Source organism: Anguilla rostrata, chromosome 12 (genome assembly GCF_018555375.3).
Source record: "Anguilla rostrata isolate EN2019 chromosome 12, ASM1855537v3, whole genome shotgun sequence".
Lineage (NCBI taxonomy): Eukaryota > Metazoa > Chordata > Actinopteri > Anguilliformes > Anguillidae > Anguilla > Anguilla rostrata.
In genome coordinates this window covers 15,384,731-15,410,850 of record NC_057944.1, presented here as the reverse complement: position 1 = coordinate 15,410,850, position 26,120 = coordinate 15,384,731, and the positions used below count along the sequence as shown (strand labels likewise).

Below are 26,120 nucleotides of genomic sequence, written 5' to 3'. Positions count from 1 at the left end.
CGGAAGAGGGGGAGAGAGAGCCAGAGCAGAGAAAGCAAGAGGGGAAGAGGCAGAGAGAAAAGAGAGCAAGGAGAAGGTGGTAAAAGAGGGAGAAGGAAAAAAAGGAGGGGAATGAGAGAAAAGGTGGGAATAAAGATGAAGACAGCTGGCAAATATAATGTAAATAAGGAGGGTGAATTGTTAGAGAGCGTGTGAAATATGAGCAGGCAGCGGTGAACTACTGTGTCCTGTGAGCTTGGCTTTAATAAACAGAAGCATGGAGTAAACAGAAAAAATGCAACAGTCAGCAGGAAAATGTCTGCTAGTAATGAAGAAGACATCCATACTAAGAGGCACACCCACATGCCTACACACACACACACACACACACACGCAAGCCAATACAAGCACACCGCCACATCTACATGGCTAAACATGTAAACATACATTAATACCTACAGAGACACGCCCATTTGCCGACACAGATGCACATGCCTACCGGGACCTACATATACATACACATTCAGAACCACTTGCCTATACAGACAGAATGGTGTCATAATATCTGTATTAGGTGTGTGTAGGCGGGTCTGTGTGTGCACGTGTGTGTACCAGGAGCAATGAAGTCTTCAATAATGACAGACTTCCTTAACATAAGCTAAGTGTATGTTGGCATGTGGGTGTGGCTGTGTCTGTGCTGTGTAGGCATCCAAACACTGAACCCACAATCCAGAATTCACTACATTAATTGCCCAAGATCCAATACGGCTTTTCCTAATAACTAACAAACCACTGTTATGTCAAATGTTTTTTTTCTTCACTTACATTAACCCTCCATCACCCATAGTTATGTTCTCTTAACAGCCAAGCAAAGGGTCAACCATTCCTTTGATACGGGTTCAAGCAGCTCTTCCCACACATACAGCAGGTCCATCGACCTCCAAGTCAAAGAAACTATAGTTTTTCTGTTTTTCTTCTTACTATCACACGGTCTCATTTCGACACAGTCTAAGGTCTGAATTAAAGAACTGTAAGTGTGACCTCCTGTGCTTTTAGCAGGCAAAGGGAGACTCATTTATAACTGCAGAGAAGGTGTGCATCTTAGAAACTCATTCATATGGTTCTATAAAAAAACTCCAGCCAGTAAAATGTCTGGCAGTGCTTAAAGTAGTGCCAACAGTGTATCTGCTGACTGCCTTGATGAAAATGTTTTGTCCAGTCAAATAGCTGAGGGCTGCAAAGATGGGGGAGGACTGGCTCTCAGGCATATTTGTTCATTGTGAACTGGCTTTTGAAGGTAAAGAATTTATAAAGCATAAATTACGAGCTTAGACTGACATAAAATCGTTCGGATATTTAGTTTCATTCCAGTGAATAGCATTGTCGCCTCGTGACAAGAAGGTCCCAAGTACGAATCCCGACCACGGGGATTTGCATGTCCTCCCTCTGTCTGCGCAGGTTTCCCACAGTGTGGGGGCCCTGTGATAAACTGGCGACCTGTTCAGGGTATATTCCTGCCTCTTGCCCACTGCATGCTGAGCTGAGATAGGTTCCAGCCAGTCGCCTCCTCCCCCCATTGATGGCTGAGAAAATGGATGGATGGATAGTTCCATTCACTATAATGGTTCTGAAGGCACTGTATTTTACATATGACATGTTTGAAAACATGTAGTGACAGTGATGTCAGTACTTTCATCAGAAGGTAAAGGCAGCTTTTTAAAGCTCTATTTCCATTATTCTGAAGCTACTTTGCTCCTTCTTTTGAGTATCACTTTCATCCTGGCTAGTACAGATAAAGGAAAACGTGCGTGTGCGTGTGTGTGTGTGTGTGCGTGCATGCGTGTGTGTGTGAGAGAATGTGGTCTTTTATGGTTGGGTTTTGTGCAAATGAATATGGCAATCTGACACAGCTGATTTATATTCCGGTTCAGCAGGTATGAAATCATGCGCTTAAATACTTTCTGAATGTTGTGTACACGCTTGCCTTCATTATTTAGACGGTGGTTATAATTTTTAAATCATTTTTATTCTCAGCTGCAATCACAAGCTTGCCCTTTTGTTTAAACGTCCCTTGCCAATTCGGGAAGATAAATTGTGGCACGCGCGTCTTCTGATAAGTGTGACGTCAGCAGACTGCTGATTTTTCACTCTGGAAGCTGCCAGCTAAGCCACTTCAGCTGAAGCTCCAAGAGGACGGTGTAGCTGGCCTGAAATTGCAGCCACCCTGTATGTGCTCGGTCAACCACTTATTATACTCTGGTTTCCACTGTTTTTAAATTGATAATCTATTGTCCATAATTGTATTGCTTTTGCATCTCTGGTCATATCAGTAAGCCTGTTGAATGTATAAAATATCAGTTTGTGAAGGTTACGGTCAAGTGATCCTCAATCTTGATATACTCTACATCACCAGACCTTAGGCTACAACATATTCTCCTTGTTCTTAACCATCAAACACCCTTACCATTTAATACCAAATGCCCCTCCCAAAAACAACCAAAAATACGTCAGCTATCTAATCATAAATCATTCTCTCATGTCCATTTCCTTTGCTACAAATACCCTGTCATAAGCACCCCTCTACTGGGTCCAAATATATCATTCCCATATCTCCAGTCTGCTCCCACTCATCCCCTTACATTCCCCCAACTGCTCTCTCTATGCCACGTCACTATGTCCCACTCAAATGCTAGCACATATATGTAAGAGCATTCAGAGCAATATAATATAGAATATAATGTAATAGAAAAGGCAACTGTCATGGAAATGTGGTGTGTTTAATGGTATGCACATCCATGCAGTTGTGCTTTGAGTTTTGAATGCCATCCAAGAGAATATGTCTGACTGTTATCACTGAGTATACTATACGTTTCTACACTAAGTCTGAGCGCACTACAAGTGACTGTGTTATTTGGTTAGCAGGTAATTATATGGCTCAAGCGTTCAACAGTAGTTCCCTATCACTTCCCCGCACTACAGTCATGTGTCATACCTAAACACATTGCACTTGCACATATTGCACCTGAATATATCATTATATACGTGTCATTATTACATACATGTGCGATTAATGCACACTGCTATTTTATATGCAGGGACATCACTATGATACAAATGTTATGTCTGTTTTTAATTAATGATGCTGAAATGTCCTTTAATTTCAGTTATATTTTTCCCCAGACTAGGTTAGTATTCTACTGACCCAAAGTTCCAGCGAGGCAGATAAACAAAGTCCTCTAAAGGGACGCTGGTGCACTGGGAATCATATCACACTAGTGAGCTGAGAGAATGGCCGGAGTTTAGAAGGAGGAATGAAGAAGTTGCCTAGAAGAACACGTGAGTCAATGAAAGTGCCGGCCAGAGCGCTCATATGTTTGGTCCTCCGTTTGAAGTACATTCTCCTGTGAGCCGGTGATTGAATTTCACAACACAGGACACACGGCACCTCTTGAGAGCCGCAGCCACACGTCTCACCATTGAAAAGGGGTTGCCTCTGCATACTTGTGGCAAACTTCACAGGAACCAGTGCAAAGGTCATCCTTGCCAGGCTATGGCCAAAGTATACCTACCTCTGTGGGTTAAAGCCTACTGTTCTCTGCTCATGGCATGCCATATCATTTCTTTACCGATGACTCATTGCTGATTTTTTAAATAATTTTCTCCCTCCAACACCAATGTTCAGGTGCGTATTCCCACATGCATGGCTGACATTAAGGCCTGGATGTCCACCCACCACCCGAAGCTCAGCTTGGGGAAGACAGAATTCCTGTTCCTCCTATTAAAGCATTCCCAGTAAATTGAAGCTTCCATTACTGTCAATCGCTCCACAGTGTCTCCCTGCCGCTAAGCTTAGAATCGACCAGGTCCTACAGATTTTCCCTTCACAACATAAAGAGAATCAACCCATATCTCATCCAAGAGGCTATATAGCTACTTGTACATGCCCTTGTAATCTCCGGTCTAGACTACTCTGGCGCCTTGCTGCCCGGCTCAATGGCCTGTGCCGTATGGCCACTGCAGCTGTCCCAGAATGCCGTTGCCTGTCTGGCCTTCAACCTGTCAAAATTCACACATCTTTTTTGAACACCCTTCACTGTCTTCCAGAGGCTACCCGCATTAAATTCAATTCATCAGTCACTCTGGCATACAAAGTACTAAGCAGTACTGCCCTTTCTTATCTTCAGACAATGATCACTCCACACACTCCAAACGGACCTCTCCGCTCAGTGTCCCCCTGCCAGCTGGCTGTCCTGTCCCTCTGAGCATCTGCCAGCCACCCCTTGCCGTCCCGGCTCCGCTCCGCCCTCATCCCCCGAAATGACCTTCCCCAATTATCCAGGAGGACATACTGCCCTGGCCATTTTCTATAAAATGTCTCTTTCAGATTACACCTCAATGTTTCTATTTGATTCAATGTTTCTATGTATAAAAAAGCAAACTCACCCTTCTCTCCTCTTATCTCACAGATTTTGAGGCAAGCACCTCGATGGTGGCTTAAGATTATAACTGCACCTACTGCCTCTGTTTCTTATTGTGTTTGCTTACCATGTGAAATGCAATTTCTAAGTTACATTGGCTAAAAGTGGCTGCTAAATGATTAAATTGCTAACTTAAATAATAAACAGAAATCTATGTTGTCTCAGCTGTAGGCCCCAGCCTAGGTTTGTCATGAATGCTTTTCCCTGAGGAATGCTGCGAACACTATAATCCAACACTGTCATCGCATTTTGAACCTTTCAATTTTTCCACTATGATGCTGACCATGATTATGATGAAGGTGATCATAAGTTATGCATATCAGCTACCTCATTATGGCCTGAGAATGGAAGATAATATGCTGTATAGCGATATTGGGAAATTGCCAAATGTGGAGAACATAGGGTATGTGCATGAGACGGAATGTTCTGGCAAAGTTCTCACATTGCTTATTGGATAGGATGGAACTGATCCCCACCGCATAAACTCTATGCGTCAGTGCACTCCCGTATGTCAGTGCACTCCTGTATGTCAGTCCATTCCCGTATGTCAGTGCACTCCTGTATGTCAGTGCACTCCCGTATGTCAGTGCACTCCTGTATGTCAGTGCACTCCCGTATGTCAGTGCAGTATTTAGACATTTATGTGTGATGGTACAGCACTAGCACATTCCATTGTGTTGGTGTGGCATCAGAAAATGTTTGCATGAATGTGCTTGATTGACAGCATTAACAAACTTGTGTGTGAGAACAGTGACACATTCCAGTGTGTTGACACAACTGACTGAGAGTGAGGACACTGACAGCATGAACCGTATGCACCCCACATGGGTACAGGATGTGTCAGCTACATGTGTCTATGCGAGAAACCTGGTGGGAAACGCTTCTAACTGCAAGAGACATTTGGCTTAAAAAAGCTTAAAGTGCACTTTAGAAAACTTCAAGGTTAAGCTTTCACTTAAATTGGCTTCCAAATTACAAAAGATGCGTCTGACCTCTTTTCTTGACTGAATGACATCGGACTCACGACATGTATTTCATTTATATAGTCTCTGCTGTCACCAATATGCACACGCCCAATTTCACACACAGAGACACACAGTCTCTCTCTCTCTCGCACACATACACACATACACACAGACACACACACACACACACACACACACACACAAAGGTGTACAGCTAACACTCCCTAATGTTGTGATGTAGTGATGTCTGTGCAGTACGGATCAGTACACTTCCTGCATGCTGATCAGGCCAGCTCAGTCTCTCACTAACATGACACACAACACAGATCCTGAATACCTTCACTAACTACGAACAACACAAACACACAAAGAGGCACACCCGTATCACATGCTGAACACTTTCAGCTCATGTGCCCATAACCACGTCTGTATTTGATTTGTTCACGAGATGAAAAAAATTCGCAAACAACCAGAACAGCAAATACAATCCGAAAATGTTAATCTTCCAATTTCGACAAATAGTATGTGAGTGAACACACCACAGGTTAAGGGTTGACCAACACTGTATGCGTGCTGGCGTCGCCCAAAGCTGCGGGAGGGAGTGAGACACCCTTCCCCTCCCGAAGCCTCGCGGAGCTGCGTTTTTTGCTGCATCAGGATTGTGTCTGAAAACAAAGCAGCGCCCTGTCAGCTCGAGCTGCCGTGATAAACTCAGTCAGCGCTGTAGCAGCGGCAGGCATAATCGGACACAGATGTTTTATACATAAATCGCACTTAAAGCTCAACTGCTGCAATGTACATAGCACACAGCAAGGTACCTGTCCTGAGAACGAGCTCGCAGTACCGCAGTCTACTCACACAGAAGCGCGCCACGCACTGCCCCGCGCCGCCTTATGAATAACCACACTACGATTCCACATCTATGACTAGTTCAAACCTCTGTTACGAAAATATATTGAGTTCCTTACCGACGCCCTTGGTCTCCATCTCCTGTTGTGATTATGTGCTGTTCAGAGGTTAAGGGAAGTAGAAGACGTTCCGCCGTGTAGCCTAATGGTCCTGTTGGGATGTGCCGCTTCTTCGCAGACCGGAACCCCTTTTCCTTGCCGATCTGTGATCTGCAAGCGTGACCGGTAATAATAGCTGTCAAAACACAATTTTTTTCTGTTTGGGGTGGGGACTGGCGATTGAGTACAGCTCGGAGTGTTATTGAGGAGTCTGTGCGTATTTTCATCCAGGCTCGTGCGTTACCTGTGTCCGCGCGCCGCGATCGGGAGCTGTCCTCTTGCTGTGGTGCTGCAGCTCCCCTCCTATCAACTACAGGAGTGACGTCACGACTCGCGGTTCAGGTTTAAGGTGACATCTAAAATGTGTCCACAGTTATGCAAGTGTGTGTACGAGTTTCCTCTAAAGAGCGGTGTTTTGCGCTCTTTGTGAAATGACATGTTACCACATTGGTGGCAGAGCGGGAGCATCCAACATCATTGTGGGCACGAGCATCTTTAGTATGCTGAAAGTTCGTAATAAGTTGGCTGTGTTTGAAATCAGATTTTAGAGAAAAGGAACGTACGACGATTGTATTATTGTTGCTATCTACATGGAATCACTGTAATAATCAATCAACAATGCTTGTGCCTATACAGAATCCATCGTTGCTATCATCACGTTAACAACTTTCTATTAGCATTTTTTTCTTCAAATATTTAACAAATCAGTATATATTATTTTATTAAATGAATTATATTCAATTCCATTTGCATAAATGGGCATCATCACACAACTAGACACATACAAAATTACAGTAACCACATTTTATAATAGTGAGATGGATAATTTGGTGCAAGGGTTCAGCAAGATATGTATCACAAAACTAAGATGTACGTAGTTTTAATATGTGCAAGCATGATATTGCTTTGATTTGAAAATACAAAATATTTTTATTTGTAACACAGTAATCTGTATTCAAGAGGAAGATGGTTTCATGGTATTTGTATTATACAGGTGTAGCTTGTCATAAAAAAAATCTGTAAAGTGACGCATGGAAGTGTAGTAAGTTGGTGTGGGTATTACTTGCTGTGAAGATGGGTGCAGGTGTAGGTTGCCATAGTAACAGTGGGTGAGAGTAGATTAATGAGGTAACTGGAATAGGTTGCCATGATAACACGCAGTGTTGGTTCTGCCGACTGACAGAAGCTGAGATTACAGGACCAAATCTCAAGGGGACACATCGTGCCAAATTACTTGAACTCTAAATTAATTATACCGTGTCAGAACAGAGAACTGACGAGTTTCACTTCTGACCTGTAGATCAGAAGGAAAGCAGATGAAGGAAAAGAGAATAGCAAGTGAGATAGGGGGAGGAGGTGGGCACAATGATGTAATGATGTAAGCACCAACATATTTAGGAAGAGGTGAGGCTATTTGAAGATTAGATGTTTACATGTCTCCAGTCATATGCATCTGGAAGGGGAACCCACAGCTTTTTGGACTGTTTGGGCCATTTCCTGAATAAAGGAAAAATGTGCTTTTGTACAGTACAGCATAACTGCAGTACAGTATATTTCCTGCAAAAACTCCATAACTACATGTTGCAGAGATGATGATAGAAGCACAAGGACATTGATTATTTCTGCATTTGTATATGTTCTTAATTTAGTGTTACAATACTAAGGAACCATATAAAAAAGCTTCTTCTTAAAGCATATGGGGAATTTAAATCTGAAGTCATAGGACAGCAGGAAGGATAAATTCAAAGCACATCCACTGTTGAAAGATACATGAGCCACACCGTTTATACAACCTGACCTGAGTCCAAAAGAATGCCGAAATATGAGCAGGATGACAGAGAGGACAGACGGGAAAGACGTCACAAGTCAGACCGCACTGCATCAGAGCCGATGATGCAATGATCAGCAGGACTATCTGTCCTTGTTCTGTTCGGACCTTTGAGGTCAGAGCGGACCGGCCCGGTTGCTGTGGGCAAGTGTACTTCAGTGCGCTTAGTCTTGCGTGAGTGGGTTGAGTGTCAGTGTCTGTACCAGTGTGGTATGGGTCAGTGAGGCAACATTGTGGTCAGTACCGATAATGTAGCTTAGCACAGGTCAGTACGGGTCAATGGAAACTACATGGGCAGATTGCGACAGGGAGCGGTCAATATGAACTGCGGACAGTTAATGTAGAAAGCTGCATTACTGTGGACAGTATTGAGTCACTCATGTAGAGTGGATTAATAGATATAATGTGCATTCCTATGTTTACTGTGGATAGAAGAGGGTAGCGTGCATCTAGGCCTCGGAAATAAGCATGGTTCCCTTTCTGACCGTGGGTAGGAGGGACTGTATTCAAGGCAGTACTGCAGGTGTGCTGACAGGTGCTGAGAATGCAGGAAACTAAAATAACCAGCCCAGGATAGGGACAAACTGGACAGCACTGTATGAATTTCATAAAATTATTTTAAGACCACAGCAATTCTGAATTCATATATAACGTCAAAGGACACATTCTACCTTCCGTGGCAAAAATAAGCCCAGCGTGTTGGGTTATCTGTATTCATTCAAACTGCGCACCCAAGTAATGCAGCCAAGTGATTGCACTCACTACCCCATGCAGAGTGGCACTGGAGAGCATTCACATTGCAGCCACCGTACCAAGTCCCACAGGACACTTTTAATTTGCACATGAGATCTAGAACACATTTCACTCACAGCAGTTATGGGATACAGAATTATTTTACACAAGAGCAAATATAAGCTTAGAAACTCAGTCAGCAGAGGACAATCTTGAACAACCATATACATACTAGTTGTCACCCATACATACTTATATGAATCACAGCACTGAATTGGCCAAAGAATGTTCTTGAAGATTCCACTTCTTCTTGGAATTTACTTGGGTTTATAGCTGCATTTAACATTTCCACCTTTCAGGCGTGTCAATCACAGTCCATTTAAGTCTGCATCAAATGTAGTCCCTTAATCACATAATTGGATTTAGTTGTCTACCTTCCATTGTAATTGTTAGTTAAATCTCAAGTGTAGCTTAAATAGTCAATATAAAGTTCTCTCTAAAAGTGGGTCATGCTCAGCTCATATCACAAATTCCCAGCAGTGTTCCCTCGGGGGCTCCGCAGTACCTGGTACAGGTCACTTCAGGTGAGCAGAGACGTTTCTCAGCCGGGAGAACTACATCCCCCATGATATGCCAACACTTCACTGGTCAGCGTCAAAGACGTGGTGCAGGATTGGTCGGTGAGGCCAGAGAGGCAGTAGGATTAGCCAATGGTGAAGGCAAGGCGTGAGGCAATTGGTTTGTGTTTCAGGTGAAGCTGCTGGATTGGTCCACGAGCGTGACGAGGTTGGTCAGTCTGGTCCCCGCTGACAGCGATGGTGTGCAGTTTGTCAGAGGTGAGGCTGTGGGATTGGTCCATTCCCGAAGGCGAGCTGTGAGGCTAATCCATGATAACAGTAAAGATGTACAATAGATTCATGTCAACAGAGAGAGGATCCTCTGTCTAAGAGTTATACAGCAGTCAAGCACGTGTACATGTCATGGCATGTCTTCTCATCTTCAATTGAATTTGCATAATCAAAAAACATCAGTGTACTTTAATAAATAAAAGTAAATTACAGTTAATGTTTGGATAAAGTACTGAGTTCTGCATAAAAGACAAAGTCCTGGAAGTCTAGAAATGGCTAACAATATGCAAATGTTACATTCTGTGAAATATTCCCATGAAACTACTATGCAGTAAACATTACTGTTAGACTGGTTGTGTGTGTGTACTCGACTAATTGCACTTGAGGATGGAGCTCATTCTCCATCAACCATAATCCTGCAGCTTTTGGCATATTCTACATTTCTCAAAAGACAATTTTCTGTATATTTTGCAATGATTGAAAAAAGACAGGTTATTATATGTAGTTATAAAGTAGCCAGCTATAATTAATTCAACCTATCACAGTGGAGAAGTAAAAATCTATACACAGGAATGGTCAAAGATGACTTTCGGAAATGTAATTTGGCCTCCTGGCACAGAGCCAGGTGTAATTTAAAGTACTAAAGCTTGTCCCTGGTGTACACCTCATAAACAATTTCCACTTTCACGTTCAGCTGTGGCATGAGCCACCCTTACAGTCCCCTGTGTGGAGAACGAACTACACTCAGCACTCCGAGCCTTCCGTTCTCCAGCCCCTCCCAGGCCTGTTCAGTGGAGTTCTACAGACCACTGTCACCATGGTAACAGAGACAACCACCGTGTCTTCCTGTGTTTGGGTGGGGGGAGGGGGGGAGGAAAACACAGGAAAATATAAATCACAACGCTCTAACAGAAAACATCACCAGGGGAAAAACAGCAACGGTTCCAGACAGGAAAGGAGGGGGGGTACGTGGGGCGGGGAGGGGCGCTGCTCAGAAGAACTTGTCGTCGATGCGGAAATGCGGGCGCGTGACGTCGTCGGGGTTGATGAAGACGGAGATGGACTTCCCCGGGTTCTCCGTAACCAGCTGCTGCAGCTTCTTGGCGAGGCGGTCGTCGGGCTGCTGGTCCCCCGGGTCCGACTGCGGCGAGGGCAGGCTGGCCACGCTGCCGCGCCTCTGCAGGTCCAGGGTCAACCGGTTGGCGGCCTTGGCGTGCTCGATGGCGGTGCGCAGGTGCTCGGCCGGGTCTGAGCGCACCGAGGATAGCCTGCGGGCGTGCAGCATGGCCGTCTCGTCCGACAGGTGCTCCAGCATGTTGCACTGCGGGATGAAGTAGTTGGGGCACATCTTGTTGACCAGGCAGTGCTGCAGGTCGTCGATAAGGCCGAGCAGGAAGTGAGCGGAGAAGTCGTCCTGGGACAGGTAATTGGCTGGAAGTCGGTCACATGACCAGAGCATCAGGCTGCGCAGGTGGTAGGGGCTGATGGCCTTGGGCCGGGACAGCAGTTTGATGATGAGGGCCTTGCACGCCTGGTAGGCCTGCATCAGGCTGCTGGAGATGCACTTCTTCAGCTGCACCTCGCTGCGGGCGAACGAGAGCCGCCACTCGTTCTCCTTGCGGCCGCTGCAGGAGCAGGCGGGGAGCAGGTAGAAGCCGCTGATCACCTCCTCCTCCGTGATCTTCCCGTCCCAGAAGTGGTTCTCCATCAGCCAGCTCTGGGCCACGGCCGGCCAGCCCTTGAAGGACACCACGGGCACGATGTCATACAGCATGCGGCTGCTGCCCACCGCCAGGATGACGGAGATGACGGTGCCGTTCTTCTCCACCTTCTCCACCTTGGGCATCCCCCGCTGCGGCTTCTTCTGCACCTCCAGCAGCACCACGCTGATGGACTCGTAGAACCAGTCGGCCACCAGCGTGGGCGAGAAGAAGTAGTTGGTGGCGCCGTTGAGGTGGTCCACGACGGTGCAGCAGTCCTTCCACTTGTTGATGGTGCCCTCGTCGAAGAGCCGCAGGCTCAGCCAGGAGTGGCAGAGCGCGGAGTGCCGCATGTCCAGCGTCACCGGCTGGTTGCGGTCGTGCAATTTGAGCGCGGGCACCAGCAGGGTGAAGTCAAGATCAAAGTCTGTTCCCCGGGCGTAGACGTTGAGCTCGTCCAGGTCTATGTCCACTACGCCTTCCCTCACGCCGCCCGATAAGAGAAGGTACTCGTTCGCCACCGGCAGCTTCTGGTCCAGTTTCTGCACCATGCCTGTGAGCCGGAGAGGGCAGGGAAAGGTTATTCAGGAATGGGTTTGCTTTCACTCCGACTGAGATAGGAGGAGAGGTCAGAGGAGAAGAAGGGTTCTGGACCACGGGAGGTTGATCTGCGAGGATGCATTGTCCTCTGTGCATTACTCTATACTGCTCTGAGTGTCTTATTGATCTACTGCCAGTCTCCCTACAAGCCCACCCCTCCCTCCCCTTACCCCGCCCCCAGGTACAGTGGCCCCAGACAGTCTCGCTAGTCCATCACATGACCTGCACCACACAGCAGAGTCCTTGACCCTGGCATCGCAATTACCTGACTGCATGTCTGTTTCTAGTGTCTATATCATCAATGAAAGACAGAGAAAGGAAAGGCAGTCCAAAGGACTTATAAAATTGAGTAATTATGGGACTTATTACAACATGATTTATGGGCCCCAGTACAGTTACAATGGGCAAGTGCTCCATCTCACAGAAAACCATAAACTCATGAGTCTCATAAGAACCCGTGGCAGCAGTAAAGGGTCATTCTAATATACATCTGGATCAGGATTAGGTGAAGCATCAGAGACTATCCACAAATCACACAAGTCCTACGTATTTGCTTCCGTTAACAGAGTAGTATGGCATTTCTCAAGCTGGGTAACAGATCATAGGAATTACAATAATAAATCCAAGTTTATAGTCCCAGAAAACATGAAAGCAGGTTTTTTCCAAGCCAGTTATTCAGATTTGGAACAAAACTGACCTAAATGTTGACCTTTTAGCAGGAACACTGAAAGACAACACTAAAGAAATTATACATGCACCAGTGTAGCTGAGCTCAGAGACGTCAGCTAGCAGGTGAGCGTCCACTGCAGACTGTGATGTCACTTCTGGAGAAGCAATAGGAGCATGACTATTAAGTAGGCTAAGTAGAGGCCAAGACTCTAGTTTGAAACCTATGGCTTACCTGGTCCCATTACACTAGTTCTAAATAAATTACTATTAAATACAGCTTATTTTTTTGCTCCCATACTTAATGTATTGTGGCCTTAAAAAGGGTAGATTTTCTTTAAATAGCTAACATAGAAGAGTTTTCAGTTCAGTTCAGCTCATAGCTCATTTAATTTAGGGACTTGGAAACTGGGGAATTGGCATATTGATTACCTTTTCCATTTTAATTTCAAGTGTCTTCTTGATGCCATGCCCTCTTATAGCCTAATTCACTGCCAGCTTCCAGATTAACTTATCTTGAGCACTGGATCCATTTTGTACTGGATCCACACTTTTTTGCATTTACTCATATAAAACTGCATTTATTGCCTTGCATCCCACGTCCCATTTCAGAAGTTGTTGAAAATGTATATACTGAGTTGTGAGGCAAAATTTTCTGGCCCCCCTCCCCCATTTTTTGTTTACAAAAGTTTAACCAATTTTTGATCAGCAAAAAAAATGAAAATGGTAAACCCCAGCAGAGCCCCATATCAGTACTGAAGACATCTTATGAGGCAGCAGGAAGGGGAGGGATTGTGGGTAATATAGCATCAGCTAGTTGAACGTGTCACCCACAGTAAAACACGGGTGACTCACGGGGCACTGCAGGCAAACTGCACCACCTTTAGCTCAGTTTACAGCCTGTCCTCACAGTGCTGATAAGATAAATAAACAGGAGTGTTCATTAGGGCGGAGCCTGGGGGCATCCATTTTATACAGCGCCTTTTAAGCTTTTAAGGATCTCAAAGCACTTTGCAGAAAAGGGGGTTACTATCCTCAACAATTAGTAACATAAAACTGAGAAGTTCAATAGCCATTCTTCACTCATTTCAGCTGGAGGACCAATGATGTTTTCAGCCAAATAAAAGAGACCATGGTAAGACCGTCAGATGGGAATTATTACATCCCTACCCAAGGTAATAAGTGCCACAATCACATTAAGTCAGGAGCTCAGAATAATGTTTCAAGACAAAGTAAAAACAGAAAGGTAAAAAAATGGGTCCCTTAAATATCAGCATTTTTGCCAAACTTTTTAGCCAAGAAACAGATGAAGACTGACCCCCGCACACTTTCCTTCTGTGCTGCACATCATGTCACATAAAGATTCATCTTAAGAATTCAATGAAGAAAAATACTTGATCACTTTTTTAGGAGTCCTCATTATGTAATAATTACATAGCCTAATGATTAAAAAATTAAGTCTCTGACAATACCTACAGCATAAGCAACAGCTCAGATTGACTATATGCCCACTTTTACAAATCCTGAACATCCCCCCAAATGAAAAGTGAAAATTTTAAACTGAAATCGTTCATCTCTGGAACATGAGCAACATTACTTCAGGCTGTGCATACCATAAATGTTCACAATAGCTAACAAAGTGACTTGACGGCTGTGGTTCGGTATTTGACATTTAAAGTCTAAGTGTCTACACAGCCTTACAAAGCTTACAATTCATGGATTCCCACTGCACAGCTGGATATTTACTGAAGCAATTATGGTTTCAGTACCCGAGGGCACGGCAGCCCACCCAGGAACTGTTTAATTGCAAAAGATGCACTTAAGTTCCTCAATACTCAGCTCCAAGCTAATCCCACTGCACTGTAAGCCTTGCTTTCAACACCAGATCTACAGATAAACTATTTTGTGAGAACCATATGGTACAGTAGGCCTATTACATGGTAGATCACTGTGACCATCACCCTTCTGACAGAAAAGTGCACAATTTCCAATGTAATGAAACCATCTGAGGTGGAACCCAAGTTGGTTGACAGCATCTTAAAAGTGAAGCCTCCCTCGGGTAAGTGTATGAAGCTGGAATAAATACTGCCACATAACAGACATTAGGCAAAATGTGGGGCTCCATTCAGTTTTATATGGAAAATACTGGTCATTATGAGAGAAGAAGTGCTGCACATTATGGTACAGTATTTAAACTGGGCCCAGGGTGGTATATCACCTAAATCTTTACGTACAATTCCAAATTCATCCATGACAAGGCATGACATTACCTCCAGACATTTCACAAACATTTTCTTCTTCATTTAATTTTCCAATGTTTCGACAGAGGTTTGTACTCATCTGTCCATAAAACTTTGTTCCAGAACTCTTACAGTTTTACAGTTTAGCCTTGCGATATTTTCACCCCTGCCATCAGGAGTCTGCTGGTGATGTCATGACCATTGTTTTATTGTTTTTCTTCACAGGTCTTAGGATTTGCCTGTCTTCCACTTCAGAAGCCATCCTTGGCCGACGTGTGCGATGTTTAGTCCACCAGTGGCTTCATTGATTTCAAGACTTTCTAAACTGTTGTACTTGATATACCCAATGTATGTGCAATCCTTCTTAATGAATTCTGTTTCTCAGCTTACAGATGAGTTCTTTTTCAGCCATAGTTACTTCACTGGTCTTCATAATGGTGTGAAAACAAAGGCTAAAACCAATAGACACTCGCTGCTCTTTTATGTGCAAAAAAATCCATGCAAAAGGAAACACTGAAGCAACAGTTGACACCTCTGTTAACTGTTAAATTAACTTTGCACATCTGAAAATGAGCAGACTGATCACAAAAGTAGCGGTGTCTGTAAAATGGTAAAACATTCATGCATGTAGGCCTAAATAACATGAAACTGATAGTCTGTACTAATGTCTCATTAATCTTTTGACATACTTTGATAGCCAGTACTTTTGTCTCATATTAATCTTTTCATATTCATCATATTCACCTTTTCTTAAATCCAAATACCATAAATACATGCCAAGAAATAACAAGTATCACTCTACAGTTACCTTACTTTTGAAGGTCACTGTACACGCTATTTAGAAATGAACCCCCAAGCATATTTGTTTGTTAGTGATGGCACATACACAGGGAGAAAACCTTAAACATACCCATGCAACATTTCTAACATCTTCCATAAATACTCTATATTAATAATGCATCACTGCTTCAACCTACCCTTCAAGAATTTTTAATTGCTTGCTCGCAATTAAGAAATGAATGCCTGTAATCAGCACATACTATACTTCAGCTACAATAACTGCAATAATATTGTAATTGTTCATAAAAACCAAATATACACAGGTAAGGATCAAACCTCGATTTTCATTACAGAAATCTTCCATAGGCTGCTTAACTTTATTGGTTTATGAAGAACTACACAAACGCCAAATGCAGGCCAGGGTCTACACTACTACAGTCTCAAACACAGCAGACTGAGGTAAGCATACGCAGATGTGGACAGTCAGGACATTCAGACATTCTGCTTTTCATTAATTAATCGGTGTAGACAGCACCTCTCAGCAGAGTTTTCTTTCCCACTTTAATGCATCCAGGATCCTACGCCTTCTGTACTCCAGTCTAATAGTGAGAAAGACTGTGGTGCACCTTCAATCATGCTAGTGTGCGTTGAGGTGGCGTTATCATAAGCCAATGTGACTATAGGAAAGGTAACAGTGGGGATACAATTCCAATTAAAAGGCCCCGTCATATTTAACTTAGAAAACAGGACCAATCGTGCAATATGTGGTTAAAAATTAGCGATACTGGCATGTTGTACCTGTACAACAGCGAATCAGAAATATAGTTTGGAACGTCATTTATTCACAGGTTATGCCTCAATCCACTTTGGTAGGTTTTAGGCAGAACGCAGGGTAGCAACCCTTCACAAATGTAACTACGTCATCGCTTTCAGTAATTTAAACCATTTATATTAATGAATTCTGAACCTAATGTCTTCACTGATGTAAGACAGGTCGGCTAGCCTTGCTTGTTCGCATGGTTTGACGGGTGTGCAATTACTGGGCCTTGCCTTGCTAACAAAAAACAAAAAAAAACCCCAAATGAAAAAATATGTTGTTAATGAAAACAACCAGCTAGCATGTTTCAGTCCGACTAACATAATAGGCTACTTTTTCTTTTTTGGGGAGTGAACAGGATATGTGGTTTGTTTGGTTGATTTCACACGATGCAGCCGGTCGATTCATTATGAGCACTAATTTTAAAATAAAAACACTGCAATTATAGAAACTGACACCTGCTCATCGGTGGGCTTTGACCACACACCTGCGAGTAAGTGACCTGACGTAAATACGTTATATGCTCACTCTGCTTGGGGCAATACGGAAATAACAGGTAATATTATAATCATCTATCGATATAGCTAGCTAGCAAAAACTTAATTGTATTCAATGCTAATGAAAAGTGCATTCAGAAATGCCTTTCACTGAGCTGAAAATGAGCAAATGAACTCGATGAACTATATCCTAGCTTACGCGAAAAATACTGCACAAGGTAGATTCCTGCAGCTATAACCAATCAATGAATGCAGTGAGGTTTTCTGAAAATTTATATCGATTTCGAGAAAAGTTAGCTAACCTAATTAGAGCTTGCAACAGGATAAGGCGTTAACAAACTTGCCCAATTTTCTTTACCAAGCATAGAAAAGATGAAGTCCTTCGCGGTGTGAATTTCCAAGGCTCTCTGGTCGTCATATTCGCGTTGATCGTGTTTGCTGAATTCCTGGATGAGCTTGTTCAATTCCTCAATCCTTGCACCGGACCTAAAATCGAGTTCGGGGTAACTGGGAATTATTTTGTTATTATTATTTGGGTTGGTGGGTGTTGCAGTGGGGCTGTTCCCGACGCTGTTGACGGATCCAGCCCGGCTGGCTACAACAGGAGCCGCCATCTTCACAAGGATAAATAGCGTTGTGAACAAGCGTCCCACGTACCCTGTAACTCAGGGATATTCACACGGCGCTAGGCGGAAGCGATTCGTTCTCCTTTCTGAAATCTGATGCCGGTCCCTAGTCGAACTGATGCGTGATTTTGTCCGGTTAACTAATACCTAATATGTAGCGTGATCACAAATCTAGGAATAATTGATACGATCGGTTGAAAAGTTTAAGTCCCCCACAATTTGAGGTGTATAAATTCTGCTGGCTCGTCATCCGAAAGCACCTGCACCTCTTCCACACCGGAGTAGGCTACGCTGCATCTTTCCGCCTTCCCACGAACGGGTCGTGAATGAGCCATACTCGTAAAAATTGTAGTTTGTAGCAATGAGTAGCCTACAAGCTGAACTTTTTAACGTATCCTTTTTTGTGTCCTTGTAAATAGGGTTGGAAATTGAAGTCAAAAGTGCACATTCGATGACTGGGACGCTTGTGAATTGCGATATGTAATAAAAAACAGAAGAGCAACTCTTCCTCAGGTGACTGAGATGTCAATGCAGGACATGGTCAGACTTTCAGCAAGAACAGTCTGTCAATAACTACATAGAGAGGGATTATTATAGTAGGGTTTCAGCGCATTAACCCCTCGTTACGAAGAAATATGTACATTAGAGAGTTCAGTGGTGGAAAAACCATAAGCACTGGTCTACAGAGATGTGGTGCAAAAACCACAAGCACTGGTCTACAGAGATGTGGAAACAAGTGATATGGTCAGATGAGTCATCCTTCACAATATTCTCAACAAGTGGGCGAGTGCATGTATGGCGTACACCAAGAGAACAATACAGGCCTGAATGTTTGACCCCTACAGCGAGGGCGTCCGGTGGCTCTGTAATGCTGTGGGCGGCATTTTCCTGGCATGTCTAGGGTCCACTTGTTCTCTTGGAGTGAAGGGTCACTGCAAATCAATACAAGTGATCACCTTTATCCTATCCTATCCAGGCCAGTATTGTAAATGAGAATTTGTTCTCAATCACTTTTACCTGGTTAAATAAAGGTTAAATTAATTTTTTTCCTGATGGAAGTGGTCTTTTCCAGGATGACAATGCCCCCATCCACAGGGCACACGAGGTCACTGAATGGTTTGATGAGTATTAAAATGATGTGAATAATATGCTATGGCCTTCGCAGTCACCAGATCTCAACCCAGTTGAACACCTACAGTATGGGATATTTAGGACCAACGTGCTAGACGGCGCTCTCCACCACCATCATCAAAACCCTAAATGAGGGAATATGTTTTGGAAAAATTGTGTTACATGCCTCCAGTAGAGTTCCACAGACTTGTAGAATCTATGCCAAGGTGCACTGAAGCTGTTCATTATTCATTATTGGACACTATCCACATCACTGCTATCTACCACTGTCTAAAGTTATTCCAATAATCCTAAATGAATTACCTTTCCAATATAAAGTCTTGAATGTGCTAAACTCAATTTAGTAACATTTTGTATTCATGCAACATGTCAAAGTAGGAGTCCTGATCAAGGATCAGTGTAGAATTTTACCTCATAATGAACGAGATTAGGATATTGACAGGGGTTGCCTGATCCAAGATTCATACTCTGCCCTTTTCTGGGTATGGGCCCAGCTTATATTTATAGACATTCAATTTCTCTTGTACCTTTCAAAATACTGCAACCCCCATCTACTAACCAACTGTCCAGTATGTGGCCCTACAGGTACTCCCTCTTCAAAAAATAAAAATAAATAAAATATATCTCAAAAGACCAATGCTGAGATTCAATCAGCATTTGTCCTTAACTTCAACTAACTATTAAAGGCAAGAATTTATTTTCTCAATGCAGTTTGGTTAGTTCAGAAAATTGCGATTGTGAAGAAGTTCATTAAGCTGTTCATTAACCCTTCAAGTAAATGTGAATAAAATGTTCTTAACTGAACATTCCAATGCTGATGTAACCATAGACATATATACATAGACGTTGACGTACGATCCAAAGGCCAATGTGGCGTCTATGTATATATGTCTATGGATGTAACAGTCACAACTGGTAACTGAAAGCAACGGAGTCCTAGAACACTGACTTCGAATGTTGCGAAAACATTCCAAAAAAACCTACTCTTCGAAGGAATCACATTTAAATTAAAAGTAATAATCTCGAAGATTTTCGTTAAAATGTCTGTTAAGTCACTATCTATCGCCGAATTAGGTAACACAATGGCGATTGAGCCTATTATTATATTAATTTATATTATTACTATAATTTATGATTAAAGAACTGGGTGTCTGTGTCGACATTCCCGGGAACAAATCAGAAGCGGCATAGTTAGTGACGCGTTTTCCATCACCCATCAGTGGTTGGTCCGCCAGAGAGGATAGGCGGAGCTAACGCAACAGGCTCGCTCTTCAACTGACTTGTGTGGGAGCGGCGTACTGTTTTTTCCGATGTCTGCTAGCGTTACAATAACAGAGAAGGCGGGGAGGGTTATGGAACCCTAAAATTTTTGTGTAACCCGAGAGGTCATATTTGTCGATGTAGAGTTCGTATTACATTTGATTACAATGTAACGTTACTAAATTACATAGCTACTTGCACAGTTAACGCTAGCTACCGGACCATGTCAAGAAAGGCAACATTAGTTTAGACAACATTGCGCACAGTATCCATCTCTCATATCAGGTAATGTTGCGTTAGCTAGCTAGCTAATGTAATTAACACAATCTAATGTCCGCTAACAATTAGAAAAAACGCTAGCTAACGCTACCGACCGGTACCGACCTCGCAAACCGTCTCTCGAATTCAATGCTACCTTGTTGCAACATTGTAATGTAGCTAACTAAAAGCCAGTTCAGATCAATGATTCGCAACGAGACTGGATGCAACTTGCAAAATTCCAAGTCTGATTGTAAACGTTCTAAAACTGCACTTGGCGATTTGACAAGGTGGGTCTTGTGAGACTCCAGGCAAGGGCTTCAGACGCTCTGCAACTAACCATACCGCTGCAATTTTCTCTGCAACATTCTAAAACCGTTTGGTCTCGTTAGGAATCATTGATCTGAACTGGCCTTAACGTTACAGTTATTTACATTGCCATCAAGTTCATTAATATATTATAATGATCGGAATAAAGCTGGGGTATAGGTGGAGCAGAGCCGGGTCTGATTTCTGTGTAAAGATGTCAAGCCGGAGAAAACTAAATAAAAGAATACGGCAGTATGGATTAGCGTTGTTATTATTTTATTACGCTTCCTCACATGTTCCTTCAGCCTTGATGCCCTTTTTTGATTAAATCTCCTTTGTTTTTGTTTTATTCTTGTTCTGATTGCTAATTTAACACCCAGCTCAGCGAACAGTTTAGCTAGCAAAACCAGAAACACCAGGGGTAATATTTTGCAAGGCAGTTGTTTTAAAAAAATATTACACAACAATCATTCACTAGAAAGGCAATGTTTATTGTGAGATACATAATTGCATGAGCCACAGCGAATCGCGCGGATTCTTCTCTGCAGTGTAAAGATGTTCATACCGAGCAAAAGGTGGATAAAGAACGTCTGTGGAAATTGATCATCACTAATTCTACCCCAGGTCTGCTACGGCATTTTAACCTGGCTCGGCAGTGTAAAGACAGCTTAAGTTAGCCTAATGTTAGACAATGAATGAGTATGTACATAGCGTTACTTTTATAACAACCATTTTTTATTCAGTAAATAGTAAGTGTTATAGTTGGCGTGGCCCAGGTGGCAACTGACTGACGTCATACAGGCGACACTGGTTGGATTTATGGGAAGTGAGGTCCAAAAACTCACCTGCAATTACTGCTTCTCTCCACATTGGTACCCCCAAAGAGAACGAAACGGAAATCTTCGAGATTGTAACTTTAAGGACACATTTTAATTGAATTCAGGCTCAGGTTTTATGTTGTCCAAACCTTTTACATTCACATACAACCACAGATAAAAGTTAATTTGTGCATTGGTTGTACTTATTAAAGCACACCGTAATAAATACATAATGGTTGTTATTATTATTATTAATATTATTATTATTATTATTGTTGTTGTTGTTGTTGTTGTTAATTCCACAGTTTCCGGGCTCTGGTCATCTTGGCCGTGAATTTATGCAAGAACGTAATTAGAAGAAATGTTTATTTAAGCAGGTACGATAGTCCCTCAGTCGTTACTTCTCTCCTTCTCCACAAGATGTCTCTGCGTCGAATTCAGAGAGTACCCCGGCGGCAGATACTCTCGCTGACCCGGTAGGTGATGGCGAGACGGGCCCGGTCATTCTAAACATGGCGTGGAGGGTATGTTTACAAAGATGGACTTTAGGAGATTTACTTACTTGCACCTCGCAAGGAAAAACAAAGAGGTAGGTCGATGAGAAACCTTTACATTCGTACCTGATATTGTCTTCGTTTTTGAAAGTTGCAACGTACTCGCGTGATGAAGAAGCTAACACCGATGTTTCTGCTGCCGGTAGGCTACACAGTAGTAGATGCCTGCTACTAGTCACTTAGCGAGCTTTATTTGACACTTGCAGTCTAGCAAGATAGATCAAATGTAATGCTTGCTCGGAAAATGTCATTAGCTCTGGTGGTTAAGGTACCGAATTGGTTAAGTAGGCGACAGATATTTTTAGGCCTCTTTATTTTTCACAGACATTGGGTGGCTACGGCAGCAGCTAACTTATTTGGCTAACTATAGCTGACTGGAACAGTAGGTTACAGCATTTAACTGGAAAGTTCGTGAACAAGTAAGTTATCTAGTGAGCTTTGCTCGCTTATTAGTACGTTGTCAATAGTCAATCGCAGTTTAACGTTATCTTGATAATCTTGTAGGTTTTCAAGCTAGCCAGGTCGTTACATACAAAAACGTATGACCTTTTCGTGAGGACAGAAGACTGTACATTCAGGGGTCATATGAAATCTTGTGGTGTCGTCAGGTGTACTTTCTGCCTGGGGTTGTTTATTCCTGCAGGTTTAACTTCTACACACAACAGAGATGTGGCTTCCGGAAGGCCCCAAAAAAGGCTGAGGTCAAGAAGGGAGAGATGGAGGAAGCTGGACCTAAGCAAACAGTCCCCAGTGAGGAGGTTGCCCAGAGGAAGGGATACTCCCTCCAAGCGGAGACCCCTGCTCTCCACATTCCCCGCAGGTCCTTTGGAAAACTTCTGAAGCCTCTGGTATTCACAGTTGGGGTATGTCCTCTCCTGCTCTTCCCCCATACTGTAAATAAGTCACAGGTTATTAGCCTTTTCTGACTCTTGTAGATATGACTTCTAATTCCATGTTAGTTTACAGGCTGCTCCTTTGGTGCTGCGGCTATCTGGCAATACGAGTCTCTGAAGTCACGTGTGCAGAGCTACTTTGACGAGGTCCGAACGGATTGGCTGGAAAAACTACGGCCGCAGAAACAGGGCGACATCCGCAAACAGGTAGAGTGCAGAAAAAAATGTGTGTGACAGAGATTCTGTCCCCTATCCCTTGGCCTGGACCTGATTTGTTATTGTTATTCTTATAGTTTGAGTTAGGATTCGGGTTTCATCTGACTGTGTCTTGTTTGTTCTCTGGGGCAGGGCAGGGAGGTTGTGGGCAGTATTGTAGGTGTTGACAGAGCCAAATATAATGGCTGTTGTGTTTCAGGTGAACCAGTGGTGGAACAGTCTGAGCGAGGGTCAACGGACAGTTACAGGTGTTTCTCTTTCTCTCTCTCTTTTTTCTCTTAAAAAGCATACATTACAAAATTACAGCAATAAAAACAAATATTATTAATGATACTTGAGATTGTGTTTCTGCTAAATCTTAGCTTTAAAAACGACTGTCTCCCTACAGGGATCATTGGCTTGAATGTCCTGGTGTTTTGCTGTTGGAGAATCCCCTCCTTGCAGAGAGCTATGATCACATACTTCACCTCCAACCCTGCGTCCAGTGAGTATGTCTGCGTGTCTGCCCTAGATAGGTACATGTACTCTCACACTCACACACACACACGTACATACAGTACGTACTCACACATACACACACACACACACACACACACGTACATGCACACACACATACGTACATGCAGTACGTACTCTCTCTCACAGACACACACACATCCCATTTGCTTTTAGCATTGAGTGAGTGAGGTGCTGGCTTGAGTGTGGTGATGATGTTGATTTTGTCTATTGTGTAGAGCGGGTTCTGGTATTGTGTGTTGAGTGTTAGCTATCTTGTGCGGGAGCTAGCTGGAGCTAGTGCTGGTTTTGAGTAAGGTGTTGAGTGAGGTTGCACTGTTGTACTCTGTTCCCTAGAGGCACTGTGCTTTCCCATGATCCTCTCCACCTTCAGCCACTACTCGCTGTTCCACATGGCGGCCAACATGTATGTGCTGTGGAGCTTTTCTTCCAGCATTGTGTCTTTGCTCGGCCCAGAGCAATTCATGGCTGTCTACCTGTCTGCAGGTAAGAGTGTTTCCTAGATATAATAATCTATAATGCCATGTGGAGACTTATTGTAATAACAATAATGCTGTATGGAATCTAAAATTCATGTTTATTGTTATAAAACTAGTAACTGCTCCTGTTTATGACTTCTTGTAGTGATTCATTGATTTGATTGATTTATTGATTTATTTGTTGATCTCTGTACATGGAGTGTGTCTTTGTGGTGCTCACTTGAAGGTTTGTCTTGATTCCCAGGTGTTATCTCCACGTTCGGCAGCTATTTGGCTAAGACAGCCACAGGACGCCTGGGTCCTTCACTTGGGGCGGTGAGTTTTTACACTCTTTTTCAAACACAGAATACCTGAGTATTCAACAACAGCCCTTCCTTTTCTTCCTGATAACGGTTGCTGTCTTCCTCAGTCAGGTGCCATAATGACAGTCCTGGCCGCAGTCTGTACTAAGATGCCTGAGGCCAAGCTGGCCATCATCTTCCTGCCCATGTTCACCTTCACCGCAGGCAGCGTGAGTGAAAACAGCTGTTCCCAGTAGGGCTGCGTGATATATCGAATCACAGTTTTTTTTTTTTGTTTGTTTTTTTTTAGCGTAATAAGAATAACAGCCGCCATGGAGCGGCTTTTTTTTAATTTATTTTTTTTCTTTTATCATACCTGATGCTGCAGTGAACAACCAAACATCAGAGGCCTTGTGAAATGCTTCCAGGAAAAAATAATAATAATCATGATATCTATTGGGTGCTGATAACACAGCCAATTAGCAGCACGGCCTTGCAGCTTTCATGTGCTGAAAAAACAAATCGCAAGACCTCAAAGAAGCTTTAATCCACCTGGAGGACACTTTAGGAATCACCAGTACACACGTGCATTCACAGGCATGCACAGTCATGCAAACATAAAGCTACAGGGGGTACTGTGTGTTTTTGTGGCTTTATTTTTGATTTCTATCGTGTGATATGTCTGTGTCCCTCTAGGCCTTGAAAGCCATTGTTGCCATGGATACAGCAGGCCTTTTTCTGGGATGGAAGTTTTTCGATCACGCTGCCCACCTGGGCGGGGCCCTGTTTGGAATGTGAGTGTTTTGAACCATCCCGTTACCCTCCCCAGCACAGTATCTGTCTCCCTGTCCCTGCTGAGGTGTTACGTGCGTCTCACTCACTGTCCTGTTTCCTGTCTGCAGTTGGTATGTTTCATATGGCCACGAGCTAATCTGGAAGAACCGCGAGCCGCTCGTGAAGTTCTGGCACGACCTGCGGACCAAGGGCCCGGGCGGGGGCGGGGGCGGGACCGGCTCCTTCTAGGCTGGTTTTGGGGAAGGGAGCTGGGGACGCCATTGGTCTCCCATGCGGAGACGGACATGTGAAACGCGCCTGTTGCCTGGACTGCAGGAGGAGAGGATTCTGGGAATGGGCTCCTCTCCCAGGCCCTTGTATAAACTGTTTTATCCCTCTGTGTAAATCATGCAGCTGTTTTTCATTAAAATAATCTCTGAGAGACTTTTCACCGAGCAGAGAGGGTTCTGCTTGTTTCTCTGCTGGGGGCACTAGATGTCACTTTGTGATAATTTATTCAGATATTGTAATGTATATTTACTGCTGCTCAGTGCAGCACACAGTCTTGTTCGAAAATGCAGACAAATTAAAGGTAAAAGTTATTGCAATCAGGGAGTGACAAAAAAAATCACTTTTTTGTAGAGAACAGGAATGATGCATCTCAAGATTTTACGCTGTTGAAAAATATTAAGTTAGTAGGCAGAGATAATGGTTACGACCAAAGTCCCAAGAGCTGTCCCCAAAGACTAGCACAGTTACGGTGTCATAGTTGTCTTGATTCTGTTCTGGCATCCATCTTTGTTGTGACCACCACCATGTCTCGCTGTATAGGCAGCTATGAGCAGTGCATGAGCACTGGGTGTGTTAA

General features: G+C 43.5%; 3 protein-coding genes across 5 annotated transcripts in view; 1 reads left to right on the top strand and 2 right to left on the bottom strand.

Annotated features, from left to right (window-relative positions):
- LOC135235684 (fibroblast growth factor 12) overlaps window positions 1-6,750 on the bottom strand; it is a 40,069-nt gene extending 33,319 nt beyond the window's left edge. The window contains exons 1-2 of one of the 2 annotated variants that reach the window (XM_064301455.1): window positions 6,674-6,750; window positions 6,391-6,540 (exon numbers count right to left, since the gene is read on the bottom strand). In XM_064301455.1, the coding sequence (XP_064157525.1) occupies window positions 6,391-6,409 (19 nt within the window). In that variant the 5' untranslated portion in view covers window positions 6,410-6,540; window positions 6,674-6,750. Of the gene's footprint in view, window positions 1-6,390; window positions 6,640-6,673 lie in introns of those variants that run through there. The other variant, XM_064301456.1, reaches the window with a different exon arrangement.
- Window positions 6,751-9,061: 2,311 nt separating this feature from the next.
- LOC135235675 (nucleotidyltransferase MB21D2) lies at window positions 9,062-18,068 on the bottom strand. Of its 2 annotated transcripts, none has more exons than XM_064301428.1 (2): window positions 17,496-18,068; window positions 9,062-12,090 (listed from the first exon to the last, which is right to left on the bottom strand). In XM_064301428.1, exons 1-2 carry the CDS (start codon window positions 17,749-17,751, stop codon window positions 10,829-10,831), a joined length of 1,518 nt encoding a protein of 505 aa, XP_064157498.1. In that variant the 5' UTR covers window positions 17,752-18,068; the 3' UTR covers window positions 9,062-10,828. The 2 variants fall into 2 exon arrangements, with proteins under 2 accessions (XP_064157498.1, XP_064157499.1); XM_064301429.1 differs by having other exon boundaries at window positions 17,482-17,618.
- A 3,891-nt stretch (window positions 18,069-21,959) lies between these two features.
- Window positions 21,960-25,748, top strand: LOC135235680 (presenilin-associated rhomboid-like protein, mitochondrial). Its single transcript, XM_064301438.1, has 10 exons — window positions 21,960-22,015; window positions 22,737-22,956; window positions 23,053-23,193; window positions 23,402-23,450; window positions 23,591-23,686; window positions 24,055-24,204; window positions 24,442-24,512; window positions 24,607-24,708; window positions 25,175-25,272; window positions 25,381-25,748. Exons 1-10 carry the CDS (start codon window positions 21,960-21,962, stop codon window positions 25,499-25,501), a joined length of 1,104 nt encoding a protein of 367 aa, XP_064157508.1. The 3' UTR covers window positions 25,502-25,748.
- Window positions 25,749-26,120: the final 372 nt, after the last annotated feature.

Coding starts and splice junctions, on each gene's coding strand:
- LOC135235680 (XM_064301438.1), top strand. CDS start 21,960: ATGTCTCTGCGTCGAATTCAGAGAGTACCCCGGCGGCAGATACTCTCG. Junction 23,687..24,054: donor CACCTCCAACCCTGCGTCCA/GTGAGTATGTCT, acceptor TCTGTTCCCTAG/AGGCACTGTGCTTTCCCATG. Junction 25,273..25,380: donor GGCGGGGCCCTGTTTGGAAT/GTGAGTGTTTTG, acceptor TCCTGTCTGCAG/TTGGTATGTTTCATATGGCC.
- LOC135235675 (XM_064301428.1), bottom strand. CDS start 17,751: ATGGCGGCTCCTGTTGTAGCCAGCCGGGCTGGATCCGTCAACAGCGTC. Junction 12,091..17,495: donor CTTCATCTTTTCTATGCTTG/GTAAAGAAAATT, acceptor TCCGGCTCACAG/GCATGGTGCAGAAACTGGAC.